At 45.9% G+C, this 19,516-nt stretch overlaps 1 protein-coding gene across 1 annotated transcript in view; it reads left to right on the plus strand.

Moving 5' to 3' along the window:
* DCBLD2 (discoidin, CUB and LCCL domain containing 2) overlaps positions 1 to 19,516 on the plus strand; it is a 621,557-nt gene that overhangs the window by 447,302 nt on the left and 154,739 nt on the right. The window contains exons 8-9 of the mRNA XM_069637211.1: positions 975 to 1,190; positions 16,263 to 16,387. Of these exons, the coding sequence (XP_069493312.1) occupies positions 975 to 1,190; positions 16,263 to 16,387 (341 nt within the window). The remainder of the gene's footprint in view (positions 1 to 974; positions 1,191 to 16,262; positions 16,388 to 19,516) is intronic.

The raw sequence follows: 19,516 nt of genomic DNA on the forward strand, positions 1-19,516 counted from the left end.
TCCATCTTTTTAACCACAGGGTCCTTGGCAGAACACCACAATACACTGGGCCAACTCGACCTTCTATCCTCCCGAAACCACATGCAGTGTCAATGCATGCGCCACCCAATGTTTTATGGGGCTTATACAGCTGCAACATGTTTTTTGACCCAGCTGTCAAACTTGTATCCCCCTGCCCCGTTGGAAGTTATTCCCCCTCCCCCGGTTTGTCCTTACTACCTTCCACCCCTTGGGTTCTCATTTTATTGCTTCCTTAATTCCTTATGGATTCCTTCACCATTCACATTTTATAACTCCCTGCACTTTGTTGTGCTGTGAATGAGTGCCCCGAATGCTGTAGCTATGCCCTCTGGTGCTGTGAGTGAGCTGCCTAAACCAAGTGATATGTGTATGCCGCTCTCTTCTGTGGTGTTCGCTGGGATGCCAAGTGCGCGAAACCATGTTCTGACAAAGTGCCCCCTTCTGTGCTCCTCTGTTCACTATCCGCCTATGCCCCGAGTGTGCTCCACTGCCCCCAGGCTCATTGTGTGCCCCCCTTTGGTATCACTATGTATCACCCCCTTGTCTGTGTACTACCAGTCTTTTCTGTATGGGTGCCTTCATAGACCCAAAACTGTTGACTTCGGCAATGCTTGTGGCAGATAATTAAACTAATCCATTGCAAACAGTAGCACATGCTATTTTGTTTCCTACAAGCCACTGGTATTTTTACACTATATAACAAATATTGTCATCCTGGTTAAAGACATTTTGTCAGATATGTTTTGTAAAACAAGTGGGTTAATCTCACTTAAAGGGAGAGATACTAAGAAATGGCTTCATGGTTGAGCATCACTGTTCTGCATAAATTCTTAAAAATAGGAGGGTGTTGATTTCCTCAAACCACATAGTCCTATATGAAATGCAAAACTGATGTCTATTCACTGGTGGTACAGCTTATAACATTTCTAATAATGCTTGAATTGTATTTTCAGGTTGCTATGGGACTCTTGGAATGGAATCTGGTGTTATCCCGGATTCTCAGTTAGCTGCCTCATCTATACTAGAGTGGACCGACCTTACGGGCGAAACACACATCTGGAGTCCTGAGCAAGCTAGGATGAAGAAACATGGGCCTCCCTGGGCATCTTATTTTATAGATGAGAACCAGTGGCTACAAATAGACTTGAACAAATTTAAGAAAATTACAGGTAAATTAAGCAGCTTTTAGCAAGCAGAGTTGGTAGCAATGTGATTTTTGAAGAATGCGTTTCATTTTCATTGGTTTGACGTATACTTGTGGGTTACTCTACTGGAATTCAGCCCTGTGTACTCTGCAAAATGCGGGTCCTCATTGCAGTGGGGTCGTTGTTGGCCTTTAAAAAATATATATATTTTGTAATTATACCAATAAGTAAACTCCACGTCCGGTTATCATGGCAATTCTGCAGACCATTAATGGACAACTTCTAACCTTTGTTACTGCATGGATCTGTGGAAACGTCTGCACAATATACAAACTTTGGCACGTGCCTAATGTATGCATATATAGCTCTTTCGAGGGGATTGGGTCCTCCGACGTATTCCATATCTATTCCATATCTATGACATGTAATCACCACAGCTGTGCTGCTTCGGAAACTTTTTTCGGCGTCCTGCGTCGATGACGTCGATGCGCCGTCGTCGAGGACCTCCTCCGACGTCATCCGATGTGATAAGTAGGACGCACGACGCCCGTAGCCTCAGTTCCGTTTTTTCCACGAACCTGTTGCTTCGTGATTCTCGGTTCACGCCTCGACTCTTTAGAGTTCTGTTCTTCTCGGTTCTTCGAACCTGTTCATTTTGTGACATTCCTTCGTGTGAAGATGTCTTCTACTTCGTCTTCGACCCCGCGTCCGGGTTTCAAGAAGTGCGGGGAGTGTGGGTCCAAGATGTCGGTGACGGACTCGCACGATGCCTGCCTCTGGTGCCTCGGGGAGGCCCACGACATGGATGACTGTATCGACTGCCAGTCGCTCACGTCCAAAGCCTTACGCGAACGTAAGAAGAAGTTGTCGGTAGGTCGGGTGTCCAAGCCCCAGAAGTCGAAATCTGCGGGGCTTTCGACGGATGATTCGAGGGGTGACTCTCCGCGTCATCGTCGGAAGTCTCGTGGGTCTCCTTCTAGGAGTCGGTCTCGCCACTCCTCAGCCTCTTCGAGGCATTCTCGGAAGCGCCGACACCGGTCGTCTTCCAGGTCCTCTTCGGAGGACTCTGCACGGCACGTCGCTTACCCCACCAGCCGTGCGACGCCGGAGGAATGGGCTTCCTTTGGGAAGAAAATACTGGCGATTCTTGAGTCGCAGGGTACTAAGCCGTCCGCGCCCCCGAGTGGGGTCAGTCGTGAGAGGTCGAGAGACACCGCTCGCAAGAGTGGTCGGCACGAGTCACGGGAGAGGTCCCGTTCAGACAAGGAGACTCGTTCTCGACGTACCCGTTCCAGGTCCCGGTCCTCGACGCGTTCGAGACCGTGTGCACCTGTGAGGTCTTCGAGGAAGACATCGACATCTGAGGCGTCGACAGGCTTTCTCGAGGCTCCGGCTCCGAGGAAGTCATCGAAGCCGTCGACGCTCAGGTCGTCGAGGGACACGCTCGGGGCTCCGGCCTCAAGGGCTGTGTCGACGCCGCCGATGCTGGAGGCGCTGCATCTGACGTTGACGCCGATTTCCTCGACGTCGACGCCGATCCTCTCGGCGCCGGCGCCGGTTCTCTCGACGCTGGGCCGATTCGCTCGACGCCATCGACGCCTTTCGTGTCGGAGGTACCCCGTGGTACGGGTGAACCCCCTAGGAAGGCTCTGGTTAAGAGCAAGCACTCTCGGGTGTCTTCTTTTCGCCACCTGGACTATATTTCAGAGGCGGATGAGGATTCTGATGGCCTGGTTCCTAGTCAGGTTCCAGATGAAATTGTCTCGGGCCATAGTCAGTTTGACGATTTGAGATAGTCACTGCATGATGCCAGTGGACTGGACACCTCTCCGGAGGTGGAGTTTTGTAGGCCTGAGCCTGGCTCTCATGACGATTCCTCGTATCGGCGACTTATGGCTAGGGTTTCTGAGTACCTGGGATGGTCTGCTCCCCCAGGGGAGTTTGTGCAGGATGATCTGACGGACATGCTTGATGTTGGTCCCCCAACTGATCCGGTACTGCCGTTCCATATGGCTTTACAGAGAAGGGTGGCGGCGGCTTGGACTGCTCCAGAGAGTCTCCCGGCAGTGGGCAGATCCTTGTTGTGAAAATACCGTCCAGCCAGTAGCGATCCCTGCTACTTGACCAGGCACCCCACTCCGGAGAGTTTGGTGGTGCAGGCGGCCATGGCCCCGGCAAAGCAGGCGTCGTACCCTACCATCCCTCCTGATAGGGACGACAAACGTTTTGATGGCTGGGCGAAGAAAGTGTTTTCTTCTGGTGGTATGGCGCTTCAGGCGGCCAACTCCATTTGTGCCTTGTCTCGTTTCACACACACTCTGTGGAACTGTGTTGCGTTAGCGGCTGAACATATTCCCGAAGGGGACGAACGGGATGGTTTCCTTGCTATGGTCCAGGATGGTAAGGATGCCATGTGAGTCCGTTCAGTCGGGTTTGGACTTAGCTGAATGCGTCAGTAGGTCCATGGCGATGAGCACCGTGATATGCAGGTTTGCGTGGTTGCGGAAGTCGGGGTTTGCTCCTGATGTGCAGTCTTGGCTCCTCAACATGCCCTTTGACGGTGAACACCTTTTTCGCAGCAAGGCTGACGAGAGCCTTGAGAGGATGCAGACCTCGAAAGCTGCAGCAAAGTCGTTGGGCGCTGCAGTTCGCCAACCTCTGCCTTTTCGTCCTAGGGGACAGCAGTGGAGGGGTGGTTCCTTTCGCTATTACTCGTCCTTCAGTAAAGCGAGAGGAGCTGGCAGTCAAAGAGGCCAACGCAGGGGTACCAGAGGTGGACGACAGGGTACCCGTGGTGCCAAGGCCGCTCGTGCAGTTGCCTCTTTGCCCTCAGGTAACGCCGCGGCCGCTCCCAATCCCACTCAGTCATGAGGCCATGTCCCATGGTTCGCCGGTTTGGGGGAAGGCTGGCGCAGCATCTTGTAGAGTGGCAAGCCATTACTTCAGATGTGTGGGTTCTGGAGATCATAACCCACGGCTACTGTCTTCCCTTTCGGCACAGGCCTTGCGACAATCCACCGGGGAACCTCTCTTTGCAGAGTCCGGATCCGCTCCTTGCGCAGGAAATTCAAGCCCTGCTGGAGAAAGGCGCCATAGAACAGGTGCCTGTAGCAGAGAGGAACAAGGGATGGTATTCCCCTTATTTTTTGATTTCGAAGAAAGACGGGGGATTGAGACCCATCATGGACTTGTGCGGTTTGTACAAACTCCTCAGGAAGGACAAGTTCAAGATGGTTACTCTCTCTCAAGTCCTCCAGGTCCTTCAGCTTCAGGACTGGTTGGTGTCACTCGACCTCAAGGATGCTTACTACCATGTGCCGATCCATCCCAAGCACAAGAAGTACCTGAGGTTCGCGGTTGGCGACTCGCACTTTCAGTTTCGGGTCCTGCCGTTCGGATTGACCTCCGCCCCGAGGGTTTTCACCAAGCTCATGGTGGTGGTGGCAGTGCATCTAAGGCAAGGGGGGATTCAAGTCTACCCTTACCTGGACGATTGGTTGATCAGGGGGAGCTCTCCCGAGCAAGTCCTGGATCATCTGTCCGTCACCTGCCACTCCCTTCACAGGCTGGGCTTCTCCCTCAATTTAAAGAAGTCCCATTTGACGCCAACACAGCGGCTCCAGTACATCGGAGCAGTGCTCGACACTTCCCTGGGGCAGTGTTTTCCTCCCCAGGTGAGGGCTCTTCACATTCAGCAGATGGTGCACAAGTTTCAGCATGCCCAGACGCTCCCAGCGTTCGAGTTCTTGAGGTTGCTCGGCCTCATGGCATCCTGCATTCTTCTGGTGCCAGAGGCTCGCCTGTGGATGAGATCTTTGCAGTGGGCACTCAAGACGCAATGGTCGCAGTCCTCCGGCAGGATGTGGGACCCGGTTCAGGTGCCGCCCTCGGTCGCCCGGGATCTTCTGTGGTGGGCCGTCGAAGGCAACTTGATGAAGGGGGCTCCATTTTGGCTTCCCTGGCCGGAGTTGACGATCGTGACGGATGCATCCCTCACGGGATGGGGAGCTCATGCCAACGGGCTGACAGTCAGCGGTCGTTGGTCTCCGTCGGAGTCCAGACTCCATATCAATCAGTTGGAGCTGAGGGCCGTCAGGCTAGCCCTGAAGGCTTTTCTGCCGACTGTGCGAGGAAAGAGTGTCCTGGACCTGACGGACCACACAGTGGCCATGCACTACCTCAACAAAAAGGGGGGGGCAGATGCACTTCCTTTGTGCAGGGAGGCGATGCAGCTCGAGCTCTGGGCCATCCAGCAGGAAGTTTCGATCTCGGCAGTTCATCTGGCCGGAGAAGAAAAACGTGACGGCGGACGCTCTGAGCAGGCAGAGCACGATCTCTCACGAGTGGGAGTTGGCTCAGGAGATTCTCCTGGAGATCTTCGCCCTTTGGGGGACCCCTCAAGTGGATCTCTTCGCCTCCAGTGTCAACCGGAAGTGCGAAAGGTTTTGCTTGCGGGAATTTCCTCCAAAAGGAGCCTTAGGAGACGCGTTTGTGGTGGAGTGGTCATTCCCGCTGCTGTATGCGTTTCCTCCAGTCCCCGTCATCCCGCAAGTGCTGCGGAGGTTACGGAAGTTCGGTTCCCGGATGATCCTCATTGCTCCGGCGTGGGCTCGGAGGACGTGGTACCCGGACCTTCTTGACTTGTCCATCTGCCCTCCACGTCGTCTTCCCTACCGAGACGATCTGCTCTCACGGGAGGGGGGTCAGGTTCTCCATCCAGATGTCAGATCCCTCAACCTTCACGCTTGGCTTCTGAAAGGTTGAGGTATAAGGATTGGGACCTCCCTGAAGACGTGATGGAGGTGTTGCTTTCGGCCCGAAGGCCAGCAAAAAACTCTCTGTACCGTTGTCGTAAGTTCTGCGACTGGTTCCGAGTTCAGAATGTGGATCCTTTTGCATGTGACATCCCCATGGTTCTCTCCTTTTTACTTTCTTTGGCCCACAGGGGCTTTCAAGTGGGTACCATTAAAGGTTACCTGGCGGCGCTGTCCATCTTTAAGCGCTCGTCTGAAGAGTGTTCTTACTTTAAAATCCCTTTAATTTCACAGTTTCTGAAAGGGCTCACTAATGTGTTCCCTCCGTCACCTTTCCTGGTGCCCGGTTGGGATTTAAACCTTGTTCTTAAGTTTCTTATGGGTGCTCCGTTTGAGCCTTTACATTCTTGCCCTTTGAGGCTATTAACTCTGAAAACTGTGTTTTTAGTTGCGGTTACTTCCGCTCGCAGAGTGAGTGAGTTACAGGTATTTTCAGTTAAGCCACCCTTCACTGTATTTCACAAGGACATGGTTGTCCTTAGAGTTCGTCCTTCTTTTCTTCCGAAGGTAGTGACAGAATTTCATTTGGCCCAGAAGGTTGTTCTTCCGGCATTCTATCCTCCTCCGCATCCTGGTAAGGAAGAGGAGAGGCTCCATAGGCTTGATCCTAGGAGAGCTTTAAGCTTTTATGTTTCACGCATGTCCCATGTCAGAGTGGACGATCAACTCTTTATTGGTTACGCTGGAAAGCGTTTAGGGCAAGCTGTGACAAAACAGACTTTGTCTCGCTGGATTATTTTGGCCATCTCGGAGTGCTACCACTTGGCGGGTAAGGACCCACCGGCTGGCTTGCGGGCCCATTCTACCAGGGGTATGGCTGCATCTACTGCCCTGCAGAGGGGTGTTCCTATTCGCAACATCTGTGATGCAGCCACCTGGGCTTCAGTACATACATTTGTACGTCACTATTCCCTCGATTCCATCCGAGCACAGGATCTGGCCTTTGGCAAGGCGGTCCTTTGCTCTGCTATTTGATTGGCTATTCTAAATTTTGATTCTAAATTCTTTCCCTCCTCCTTGCTCTGGTACTGCTTTGGGAGTCTGTCATAGATATGGAATACGTCGGAGGACCCAATCCCCTCGAAGAACAAGTTACTTTCTTACCTGGTAACATTCTTTCGATGGGATGGTCCGACGACTTATTCCATATCGCTCCCGCCCTGCCTTCCCCGCTTCAGAATTTCTTTGCGATTGCAGCTTACGTTCCGCAAGGCTTTGTGTCTGACTGGCAGTTGGCTAGTGTCACACATTCTGGGGGAAAAAACTACAACTGAGGCTACGGGTGTCGTGCGTCCTACTTATCACATCGGATGACGTCGGACGTTGGAGGAGGTCCTCGACGACGGCGCATCGACGCAGGACGCAGACGCCGAAAAAAGTTTCCGAAGCAGCACAGCTGTGGTGATTACATGTCATAGATATGGAATAGATATGGAATACGTCGTCGGACCATCCCATCGAAAGAACGTTACCAGGTAAGAAAGTAACTTGTTCTTCTTAGAGAATGTGTATGTACATAGTTCACCTTGTGTTGGTACGAAACGGAGTCCCTCAGTGTAGCTTACCCGTAGTAGTCTCGAGTAAGCTAAACTGCCCATTGCCATAATGGGGACAAGGGAAGTACCTTGACGCAGAGAGCTTGTGGGGCTCTATAAGGTTGTAAGGGTATGTCTCCCTTATGCTGACACTTCGGTGTCTAGGTATGGGCCATGGATGTTAGCTGAATTTACCAGTCTTACATAAAAGGCCTAACCAGAAGATCTAATGCTTCCTGCATTGGCTTGAGGCGCAAAGGGCAACATTGGAGACTCATTTAGAACTTGGAGGTATTATTGGTTGTTAAAAAAAAAAAGTAAATGTAAAACAATTACATGCCTAATGTCCTTAAGGCCTCCTTTCACAAGATTCAGTCACATACTTAGGTTGGACCACTGACAAGACTCTTCAAAATCTGTCAAAAAGGAGGCCGGGGGAAATCTATCCAAATCAATGCTTTGGTAACTGTCATTTCAAAACCGAGACCTGAGACACAATGTGTGTCCTACAGACAGGCGGCTTTCATGCCTTTAAATTGATAGATTAAGCAAATTATGCCATATCAAATTGACCCAGACCAGTCACGCTTTATGATCCAAAGAAATGTTGTGAATAACATTTGTCATATTCTGCATTTAATTGATAGTGAACAGGACCTGGGATGCATTCCTGCTCTTGGGTTTAGATGATGAACAATAATTCAGCAGGGTGGTCTGGGATTTCCCTGAGCGTTGTATTTCACAAATTTAATATAGGCCCGAGAGACTGTGGCAAGGATGGAATTGATGACAGATTAAGTGATGAATAGTAGAGGCGTAGAGGAGTGCAACAAAGGTACCCCTGGTAATCCATCCTCTTCGCCGAGGCACTGGAGCCCATGGTGTCTCAGATAATTCATAATCCCTAAATTAAAGTGGTCAGTGACCCTCAGAAAATCAGTATTTTTTGCCCTACCGTGGTGCTGTGGGGTAACACCTGTCCAGTTAACTAAAAATAATACAGGAAGTTGGAAACTCGGGGTACGAAAAAAAACACTATCGGAGCTAGTGAATATTTACAGGACTCCGAAAAAAGGCCAACTGAAGGCTATGCACCATTCCAGTGGGGCAAATGGCGCCTGGAGTCGTGCACATGTTTGGCATCCTATATGCTGCTTGCCCATGGCATATGGAAGCTCTGCTGCGGCGTTAAGACATTGCGTGTTTGTGGCACCCGGACAAAGTGCACCTTTGCTCTATTAATACTACCCTTGGCACCCGAATGTGCCTTGGCGCTTTAAAGATCCTGTGCCCGTGACACCCAGAAGGGATGCACCTTTATGCTTTAAAACCTCGGTGTGCCCATGACACCCGGAATAATTGTGCCCCGGCGCTTCAATGTCTCAACATGCAACTGCAACTGGGTTATTTCCAGCATACTCATGGCATCTGTAAACAGTGCGCCCTTGCGCTCTAAAAACAGTGTCTCCATGGCACACGGATGTAATGCGCAATTTTACATATGCTTAAAAACAATAGCACTGTTGTGCTCATTAATTTAGAACCCATGTGATCACATTATTATTGCATTGACCTGTTCATCTTGACAAAATTAAGTGGCAACTACAGTGAGGTCCCTTAGCTGTGCAATAGACGTCATAATGTCAGTGAAGACCTTATTGATGCTGTATGTTCCCTCACTTGTGCAAGGAAAGGCCCGTTACCGCATGATTCATTTCAGCACAAGGAATCCTAAATCCAGAATCAAGAGAACTTGAGTACCCAAAGCAATCATCTATTACATGGTAATGTATGACCGAATTGTGTGAAATTTGGCTTTACGCTTGTGTGCCACAATGATTATTTATTTAGAATGTAGATCCGTGGTTTGTGTGTTGTAATATGTGCTTCATTATTTTCACGGATCAGTGCTGAGAAATGGTGACATTAAGTACGTTTATGTGGTCATTTGGCAGCCAAGTCCAAACGTAAATGCAGATAACTCCTTCAAGTAGTGTTTGAAGCTTTGATATTCTGTACGCCTCTCTATTCCTTTATTTTTGTATCCCTAATGCAATGACTGAATTTGTCAATGAGTCAACCCGTGGTGCGGTGCTTGATGGCGCCAGGTAGTGCAGCGTTCAAATTTTGGATCGATTGACTGAAAATATGCTCTCAAACACGTACTATAATCGTACTGTGGGAACAAAACTTAAACATCATTCCCACCCAATGGGGACATATCTATAAAAGAATCAGAACAGCGTCGAGAGCTAGCAGCAAATTCCAAACCCTATACTTTGTAATACATAGGGCTCTATGATCGCAAGACAGAATCCACAGGGCCCAAATCATCGACAGCCCAACGTGCAGGAGATGCAAAGTTCCCCAAAAAGTTGACATGCTTGAGCACATGCTCCTTTCTGTGTTCTTGCTTATCCAGTTTTTGGAATGAGGCAGCACAGTATGTTTTAGGTACACTGCGGCTAAACCTTAACAAACTAAAAAAAGTTGTATCAGCACTCTGAGTTAAGACCGCTCATTGAATCCCAAGAGCAAACTGCTTTTAGACACATTATTAGCATCTGCCATCCAATGCATTACCACCCACTGGAAAAACCAAGAACCTCTGTCCCATAGACTTTGGTGAAACTCTGGGTTCCAGTCCCACAGGCCACAAAAACACTCTGCCATGACCCAATGTCACTTGCAGTCATTACACAAATATGGAAACCCTTAGAAAACTAAATGTACCACATTCAACCTAGTGACCCAAGCATATGTCAAAACCTGTAAGTCTGTAAACCCCTGTAATACAACATCCGCCACACCCTTTCCCCTGAACGTTCCCTGGGTGGATATAATGGTCCGAGATCCGTCTACCCCTCTTCCCACCCTCTAAGTAGACTTACGACAGGACATTTCCTTACAGAAGCTACCGACCGAGACTCGACCAGCTAGATGCCTGTGGCTCCCAATTGGAACAACCTAATCATAACTACATCTAACAACGATGTGATATTTAGAATAAACGTACACATCTTCCGCACACTGCATGCTCACCAATGACTTGGATCACACCGTACACCTGGATGAACCAGTAATTCCCAAGCTGTTTGTACTAAATTACTAACGCAACACTCTGAAGCTCATGAGCTTGAAACCTCCAATGCTTTTCCCTAATCTCTTCCTCAGAACCTCTTTCTTCTTCGCCTCCTGAACCTAACAACCAACCGGTCCCAAACGGACCATAAGGCTTATAATGGCGACTACCAGTTCTTAACTTCAAAATCAATTTAAAGATTACAAACAGAGTGTCATTGTTGATAGTAGATTAGTAATGTTTACAATCAGGAACACATAACCTCTACGAAACGAAATGTAATGGAGATCTATCTTATAACTCTCTGGCTCATGTTGCTTGCTCAGACATGCAATGTATGGATTTCGCCATGCGATTGGAGCACCCCTTGTATACCAACTGTTAACTTTCTCCCAGACCACCTGAATATACGTCTGATCCTATTCTATGTTGTGAGCGATAGCGCCTAGATTGAAATGCTTGTTGTTCCTTTGCAAAACCTCAATAAAAATATGTTCAAACCTGAAACTCCATACAGACACAATGAGATCATGTCTTTAGGTGCTTTACTCACACCTATCCACAACGTGGCAACAACCTTGGGTGCTTTATGCCTATGGCCAAGGAACATTTTCACTTGGGACCGAAGTGGTCCTGCAATGCGACACGCTAGACTTTGGGGACAGGGGCAGGAGATTCCTGTTTATCCTCTGGTTGCACAAGGTGCTGCTGGGGCCACTTTCAAAATGCTTGCTGACCATGTACAATGAAATGTGAACTTTACATTGTCGCCCATACTGTTTTATGCATGCATGCAAGGTGACTCGTATGGTTTCAATGTTAATTCTGTGTATTCATGTACCAGCAAAGAAGAAGGTACAGATGCACATGCAGACATTGGTCTCTCCTGCTCTACCCCATGGACTGACTCAACTGTTGGTACTAGAATTTTCCCATTGATGATCTAGTCACGGTTGTTAGTTGAACTCTCCTGCTAGCCTGAGCTAACTTCATCCTGCACGATATGACAGTTGTGAGACCTATAGACTGCACACGCTGGCTGTCAACAAGGACATGTCAGAGGAAGTTCTTCTTGCTTTATTGGACAGCTGAACAGACTTCCACCATGTGACTTACTATGGGTAATGTCTGAGAGTGCCAAGTGTTGAGGCAGAATTTCATTTTTTGATTTTCTGCTGTCTCTTTTTATGGACCCCTAGACGTTTGTTGTTTTGTTGCCCTTTTACTTATTTTCTTTTTTGGGGATCTTTCCCCACTTTTTGTATGCAGCGTAAATTCTACTGAAGTTCCCCTGATACTGTAACCCTTTTTAGTGTTGGCAAAATTATTGTATTACAGCTAGGAGTAAGATCAAATGATGAGGACCAACAGGTTATGGGTATGGTTTGTTTATTTATGCACCTATTGGCTGCCCAATGCCATGTTAATCCCTTTGGCCATTCCCATCAAGTGTGTGCAACTCTCCTCCCAAAACACTTCCTCCTGGGAATTTTTTGAGCTAGCTCAACCAAGCAGTACTAACATTTGGCTGCCAGTGTTTTTTCTAAGCAGCCTGCTGAAAATTAATGGCTTAATTGCAGCTGGAAATGTGCTGATGGTGTAATAAATGTCTTCATCAAGTGTGCCTTCAGCCACTTCTATTTATTGCAGACATCCTGTTAAAAACATTGCTGATGCCAATAGTTTTGGCGCCATCACTCATTTTCCCATGTGGCCATGGGACGGCAACCGCTACCTGATCCTGACCCTCAGGCAGCTATAGAGAGTGACATGACTTTATCAAACAAGACATGGTATCCACCTTTTTCTCGATACCCCTCCATTATATCCTGATGGCATATTGTCATAACTCTCTTGAACCCCCCTGTCCACTCTGGAAGCCACTGAAAATACCTTCCCATACTCTGTATACAAGTCATGAAGAAATTACTTCTCTTTCCCTGGGAGTTAAAGTACTGTAACGAGGAAGCTGATTGGAGTAATGAAGATCGATGGAGGCCAGAAACACAAGCTGCGCTCTAGTGGTTGTGAGCGCATACTTGATGCTGTGACATTTAAACTAGGGGGCCAGCTGACAGGAGATAAACGATGGCTGAGAGAATCTCATCCTCTCGGTACCGACCGAGGGACTGCTTTGCTGTTGAGAAGTCCATGGAGCCAAGCAGCTCATGGAGGAGGCTGAGGAGATCATACTGCAGGAGCCGGTCCGCTGCGAGGACATATTGAGAGGAAGAGAATGGAAGACCTCCTGGCATAGGCACCGAAAGGCAGCCTCCACACCGCTCGAGCACAGAGAAACCCTCAGCAGGCTGGCCTGAGATGCGGGGGACCCGGAAGCCACAAAGCAGAGCAGGGAACCTAGAAAGAAGGAACAGGACACCAAAGAGCTGCTGCATGCTTACAGCGGGAGAAACGACGCACACCATAGAGAGCCGGTGAGTCCACCGGAGGGAAGCTGGGACACCGGGGCATGTCAGCCACCATACCGAATGCAAATAAGAGTAAATGAAGTATACGAGAGAGAATGGCAGATTCGATATTTCCTAAAGAGACATAACTGAATGAATACAAAACATTGTGAAGTTTGCAAGTGTGTCCAGTGAAACATATGAAAAAGTCCTGGCAGGAGAGTATACCAGGCAAAGTTAAACTGGACAGTGTGTAAAGTAAACCTTGTGAGGGGGTCCTGGTTAGGATACATTAGGCATAGCCAAAAACTGTGTTGAAATTATAATATTATATTATAATTTGTCTTGGGAGGGTAGCTTGGGGGCAACGCGCTCGCTTTGGATGCAATACAATGCAGAACAAAATAGGTTTGATCCCCGGATCCACGCTTAGAAACTTCTGGGTATTAAGCACGTTATAAATAACCAATTCTAAATTATATGCTAAAAAGGAGAAGAAACATGGCAGGGGAGTACACCAGGTAACCAACCAAAATGAAGACGCACAGCCAATTTGTTTTGCATACAAGTTATTTTGTTGACCAAAAGAAGTCCAAGGAAAACTCTATGTTGAATGACCAGTGAAGGGAAATCCAGGGCAAGGGAATCATCCTCTGGAACTGTGTACTTTATCCATCTGGAACTTTTGTATTGGAGTTGCACCTTTCATTTTTGAACAACTGTACACTTTTCAAGGCCAAAGATATTTCCCCTTTCACCTTGGAGTTAATTTTTAGAGTGTGAGGGCCACATTTCGGACACAGGACATTTTTGCTTTGGACATCTTGACGTTGGACAGACAGTTTTGGTTTAGGCAGGGACATGTATCCTAGAATAGGGATAGTGAGGTTTTCCACCCCCTTTTTTTTCAATAAGTTTATGGCCAAAACCATGAATCCTCTGTTTCTGCGTCTCATTTGTGGCTCTGCACAATAGGTATTCAGCATTTGCCAACCACCCATCACATGCCCAGGTAATCATCATTTTCCAGCTCTTACTGTCTCATGGCCAAGTATTTCCATTATGGGAGCACCGGGCAAATGTCTATTCCATCCCTAGACAAAAGCTGCCAAGACCGTTGGCTTTGCCAATGCGTATTTAGCATATGGTCCCATGGCAGACCATACAGCCCTTGGGACAGAGGCACTTTCTATGTTTACTGAGTTTTTCTACGTGTTATGTTTAACCCCATGTATTTGTCTTTATAGTCCATGTGCGATTTTACAACAAAGTTAACCCTAGAGGATAACTAGAATTCACTATTGGCCTACCTCCTCCCTTGAGAGTTTGTTACTGCCTTTTGGTTGGAACACGGTTTTGCTTTTAGCTTACATGGTTTTACATCCCTCCTCCATCAGAGGGCTGTGGACTAATTTCCCTAACACACAGGCTAGTTATTTTCCCATGCAACAGTTACTGATGTTTGAACAAGGTATGGGGTGGGCCTAAATGGCGAAACATGAGGTGTGTGGTTAAATCCTTTGCCTGACCTTTGGAACTGACAGTAGGGTGTTCATAGGGGCAATGACGTTCACTAACCTAGTGGATGCTGGAGGAGGAGGTATGTGTGGGATCACCCTCACCTGGTCTCTGCACCAAGGCCAGGGGTACTCAGGAAGGCCTCTCCAGACCCCTGCTTCACACATTATGGGCCCACCTAGCCCGAGGTATAACTGGGGAATACCTCGCACCCCTCCAAAATAGATGAAGCCCAATTGAAGCAGAGCCAAAATTACAGCAAGGGAAAACCAGGCTTTAAGAAAACAATCACTGCTGCTCAATTTCGGGAAAGTTGCTCTGTTTTGTCTGGCCATCAAATCCACTATAGAGAGGGAACCTTCAGAGTTTAAACCAAAGCATGGGAAATGCAAAGTCCCACACACCATGTTTTTCAGCGCATTAGTCTCTAGGGACAGAATGATGCCACAGGATAATATTAATGAGTTTCATAATATGATGCCACGGTAAAACACAATTGCCACACCTAAATGTTCCTCAAGTTTCTTCAATGGGAAAGACATTTACATGCTCACAAAATGCTTCCAAGGCTCCAAACCTGTACGCTGGAAACAGTCCACTCCACACGTGCTCTAGACAGGACACAAAGGAGAGTCGCACAGGATTTCAACCTTCTGACACCTCAGGTCTTACCTTGGAGCCCAAATCACACTCAGTTGCCAGTCTACTTATATGATCTCAGCCCTTGTCCCATCAGTGGCACAATGTTCAAACAATTCACCCTCGGCCCACCCACGTTGTAGACCCTAAATAACCCAGCCTACGCAGTTTATGGGTGTCGGAATTTGGAGCAGGAGCTGGATGAAGAAATCTGGCAGTGAGTGGAGGAGCGCAAGAGGTTTTTTTGGAGGTGAGATTTTGTGGAGTGGAGAATTGTTAGAAGGAAAAATTGATTTAGAGGAGGGTGATAGTGCGGCATTGCCTGAGACAAAAGGAGGCAAACGGGTACTCAAAATAACCCGAAAGGCAAGGAAGGTTCCTGTGGATTAAGTCTATACAAGACAGCTTGCAGAGGTGCAAGGGTAGAACCAACTCAACAAGGGGCAATGTGGTTATCACTGGTGTAATGAGTAGGGGAGTGTCTGGTCCCTGGGACCATGACCCTACTTATAGCAGGGTGGTGGTCAGGCAAGGGACACCAATACAAGTACACCACACAATTCCTGGTGACGCACACCCATGGGACAGAAGAGCCGCCTTTGCATTAAGTTACAGAGAGAGACACTCTAGAACTTTGCCAAAGCTGTATGAGAGATTGGTTTGTGGTGGGGAGGAGCCCAGCCTAAAGACTTTGTAAGAGACATTTCTTTCTTCCTCAATTCACAGTCAGTTGCAAAGTACATTCTTTGTTTCAGCCTCTTTTTTTCTTTCCACTCAAGTTTACTTAACAGATGCTTGTACCTCAAAATCATTTTTATTTGTTTTTATCTTGAGTGCATGTAAGAAAATCATGAGGGCAGTGATTACAACCGTGGGAATTGCTGTTTTATAACAGACTGAGTCTATTAGTTTTTATAGTAGTGTAAGTTTGCTGTTCTTTTCTTTATGGGGCTCGTTTATCAACACTTATTGAATTCTGAAAAACGAATGTTAATTTGGCTCACCATGTTGTCAATTTGTTTTAAGCTACTTGTGTTAAAATTGGCTGAGTATACTTGCCAGTTTCTCACTATTGTATTATTTATTTGTATCTATAACAGGCATCATAACAACTGGTTCCACCATGGCACAATACAACTTTTATGTCTCGATGTACAGAATTCTATACAGTGATGATGGAAAACAATGGTCTGTGTACAAAGAACCTCACATCGAGCAGGAAAAGGTAAACTTCTCTCAATTCCATTTTATTCATTGACAAGGTTAACTCTTTTTTCCAATGCAGGCATCTGAGTTGGGCTTAAAGCCTTAATTTGGAACTGTAGCCAAATTAGATTTATTTTTGTGAGCTGAAAGTGTGTGCCCTTAGTCTCAAAACTTCTTTCTCATTGAGAAACTATCTGTTCCATAACTGACATATTTCGACATTCCAGACTACTTTTTTTAATTGTACTAATATAATCAATTATTTGAAGTTGAAAGAGTAGTAGTCCTACACAGACAGTTGGAAGCCTCCTCATGTAGCTGCAGATGTTTTACGAACGCCATGTGGACACTGGTGACTGCCGCTGCCCCATGGATGATGCAGAGATATGAATGAATGGAAGCCCTGAATAAAAATCCTCGTTGAATGTGCTCACATAGAAGATAGTCGGAATAAGAAACGGAACAGTTGAAATTCCTTCCGTAAAACTCAAACTCTCATAAATCCTTGACTGCTTAACCAACATGCCATGAGGTGACCCCTATCAGTCAGGTATATGACTACTATCCTTGCATTTGAAAACAATCAATTTTATTATTTTTTACGTAAACTTTGAGGATTATGCAAGCCAAAAATGTGAGTGAGGTCGCAATAATGGGATGTAAGTGACTAAGTGATTTGACCAAATCCATGCTTTTGAAAGAGTGAAGACACCATTTTTTTTTTATTGCGGTGGAGACCCCCACATACCTTCTCCTCACCCTAACTTTATTAATATCCCTTACACCATCCCATGTAGATTTTATTAAAACGTTTTCGTCTGTAAAGAAATAAAAAAAACAATTTGGTCACTTCTACCTCAAACATTGGATTCGATCACTTCTAGGGTATCAGCAATAATATACCACACTTGAGTATGTAACACAGACTCTTGATAGCAATCTTAACTGATTATTTCGTCTTTTGGATCAGTCAGAAATATTGAGACTTGTCAGACATGTGCCTTGTGAAACAATATATAGTATCGAATATGCAGTTGTTAACAATGTGGTGGTATATGTAACATTCTAAAGCCATAGACCCGCCTATTGTTGTTTTACAAAGAACAATTCATTCCCCTTCAAGTTAGAATAGTATAATTTATTATCCTTGACAACATAGTTTTTGCTATATACCCACATATCTATATTAGGGAATGTATGGGTGCTTGGAATGAATGAGATCCAAATGTTCTTTGAGTGATCTTTTTAGTGTCTGTTAGCCACCGTGGGCAGTCTCACTTTCTATTGTTTTTTTTTTTAACTAAATACCATGGTTGGTAGCACAAAGTTCTCAAAGTATTTATAATTTCATGTAATTCGTAATCTTGATTTCTCTGAAAAAACGTTTCTTGTTTTGGAAATGTATTTGGAAACTTTGACCGTGTTTCTTCACGGATTGCTTTTGAAGTACTTTTTGGTTTTCCGAAGCACAGGTATTAGTAGCACATGTTCTGGAAACTATAGTATTTGTCAAAAAATGAAGGGCACACTCGACATTGTGAAACCAGGTACTTTTTGTTTTTTAAACTTCTGTGTAAAATGTTTGTGAAGGTAATACTAGATATGAGAACATTAGAGTTCCCTGCAGTAAACTCTGAAGCTTAACATTGAAGAGAAACAACATTCTATTTTCCACGGCCACAGTGACTCGAATAGGGTGTCACCACCTAGCATACACCCGTAAAATGTTATTGTTGGAGAGTACAATATACTATAAAGGGGGAAACCCAATTCTTACTACCTAAGTAGTAGCTCTACCTTTTATCGGGGAGATAATAATGTTAAACAATGGAGGTAGTTAGCTATAATCAACAGTTTACAGTAAATATGCATTAAATTAGTGCTGTAAAATTCGTTATGCAATCATTTTAAATAGTACATTTTCAGTAGAAAAATACATTTGCTTAAGGGCCAATCCCTTTCACTTTACATAAAACAATTATTATGCACAATTCAATTTATGTTAAAAAACACACAGACAATGTAGTCGTGACACTTTGTTATTAGAGCCCTTTAGTGGCCTCAATCTGATTGTCAGGTAATTGATTCTATTGACAGCGCAGGGAGCGATTGCTATCTTGCACTGTTTATACAACCCTACTTCAGGTAGCTATATTCGTCAATCTAGTGCTTAGTTTAGATGGAAGAACTCTACATGTTTCAGTTCTCAAGGCATTATCAAGGAACTTTCATCAGGAGTGGTGTCACTGTCTCTGGAGATATTATAGTAAAAATAACAATAACAACAGCGGTTTTCCATCAACATTAGAGCGTGCTATCAATGCATATCTCTTGAGTTGGTAAATCTTGGTGTTCGTGTTTTAATGTCGAACTTGAGTGTTCTTTACTGCAGCTAGTCTTGTTTAGGCGAGTGGGTCTTTAAAGGGTATGTTCCTGTGTATATCGGGACGTTATCCTTTTTATAGTCCGATGTTGGCTTATGAATAAATCTATTCGGACCTCTGTTTGAGGGGGTATCTTAATGCTTAAGATATAGGGAAGCCTGGAGAAGTAATCTCAGTAAAATTTCTCTAGTTTGTCCTATGTTAGTAAATCGTCATCCCCCGGCAATTTATATTCAGATGTGCCTTTCCATTAGTATAATGTAGCCCACATTTGGGGGAGGCGAGCAGGAGCATGCCTCAAATACCATGGCTATCTAATTCCCACCACAGTATTCGTCTGGCTTAATTCATAATCCAAGTCATTATAAGATGGACAGCAACATTGTGTACCACAGACCACACTGGGGAAATTACACAAAAGGAAAGGATGCACATCAAAATTCCCCATATGAAAAAAGGAAAGCATTTGAAAGAAGCAAATGCGAGAAATATTGTGTGAACTGCCCATTTGCAACAAAAGTGTATTGGTCCACAGTAAATGACAAGACCAAAAATACATCTTTGCAGTTACATTAAGATGTACAGAAATGTTTATTAAATGGACAACAGTTAATCAGATAAAAGAGCACAGCATTTTATCAAAAAGTAAAATTCAAATTGCAGCCAGCATTATTTCAGCTTCCTTCTTTGCAGGGCTGAGACTCGGCCTTATACAGTGAAACCCACAGAGATTTCAAGTGTATATTTTTTTAAAGTCAGTATTG

Source organism: Ambystoma mexicanum, chromosome 7p (genome assembly GCF_040938575.1).
Source record: "Ambystoma mexicanum isolate Mex_15411 chromosome 7p, UKY_AmexF1_1, whole genome shotgun sequence".
In the NCBI taxonomy this organism is placed as follows: domain Eukaryota; kingdom Metazoa; phylum Chordata; class Amphibia; order Caudata; family Ambystomatidae; genus Ambystoma; species Ambystoma mexicanum.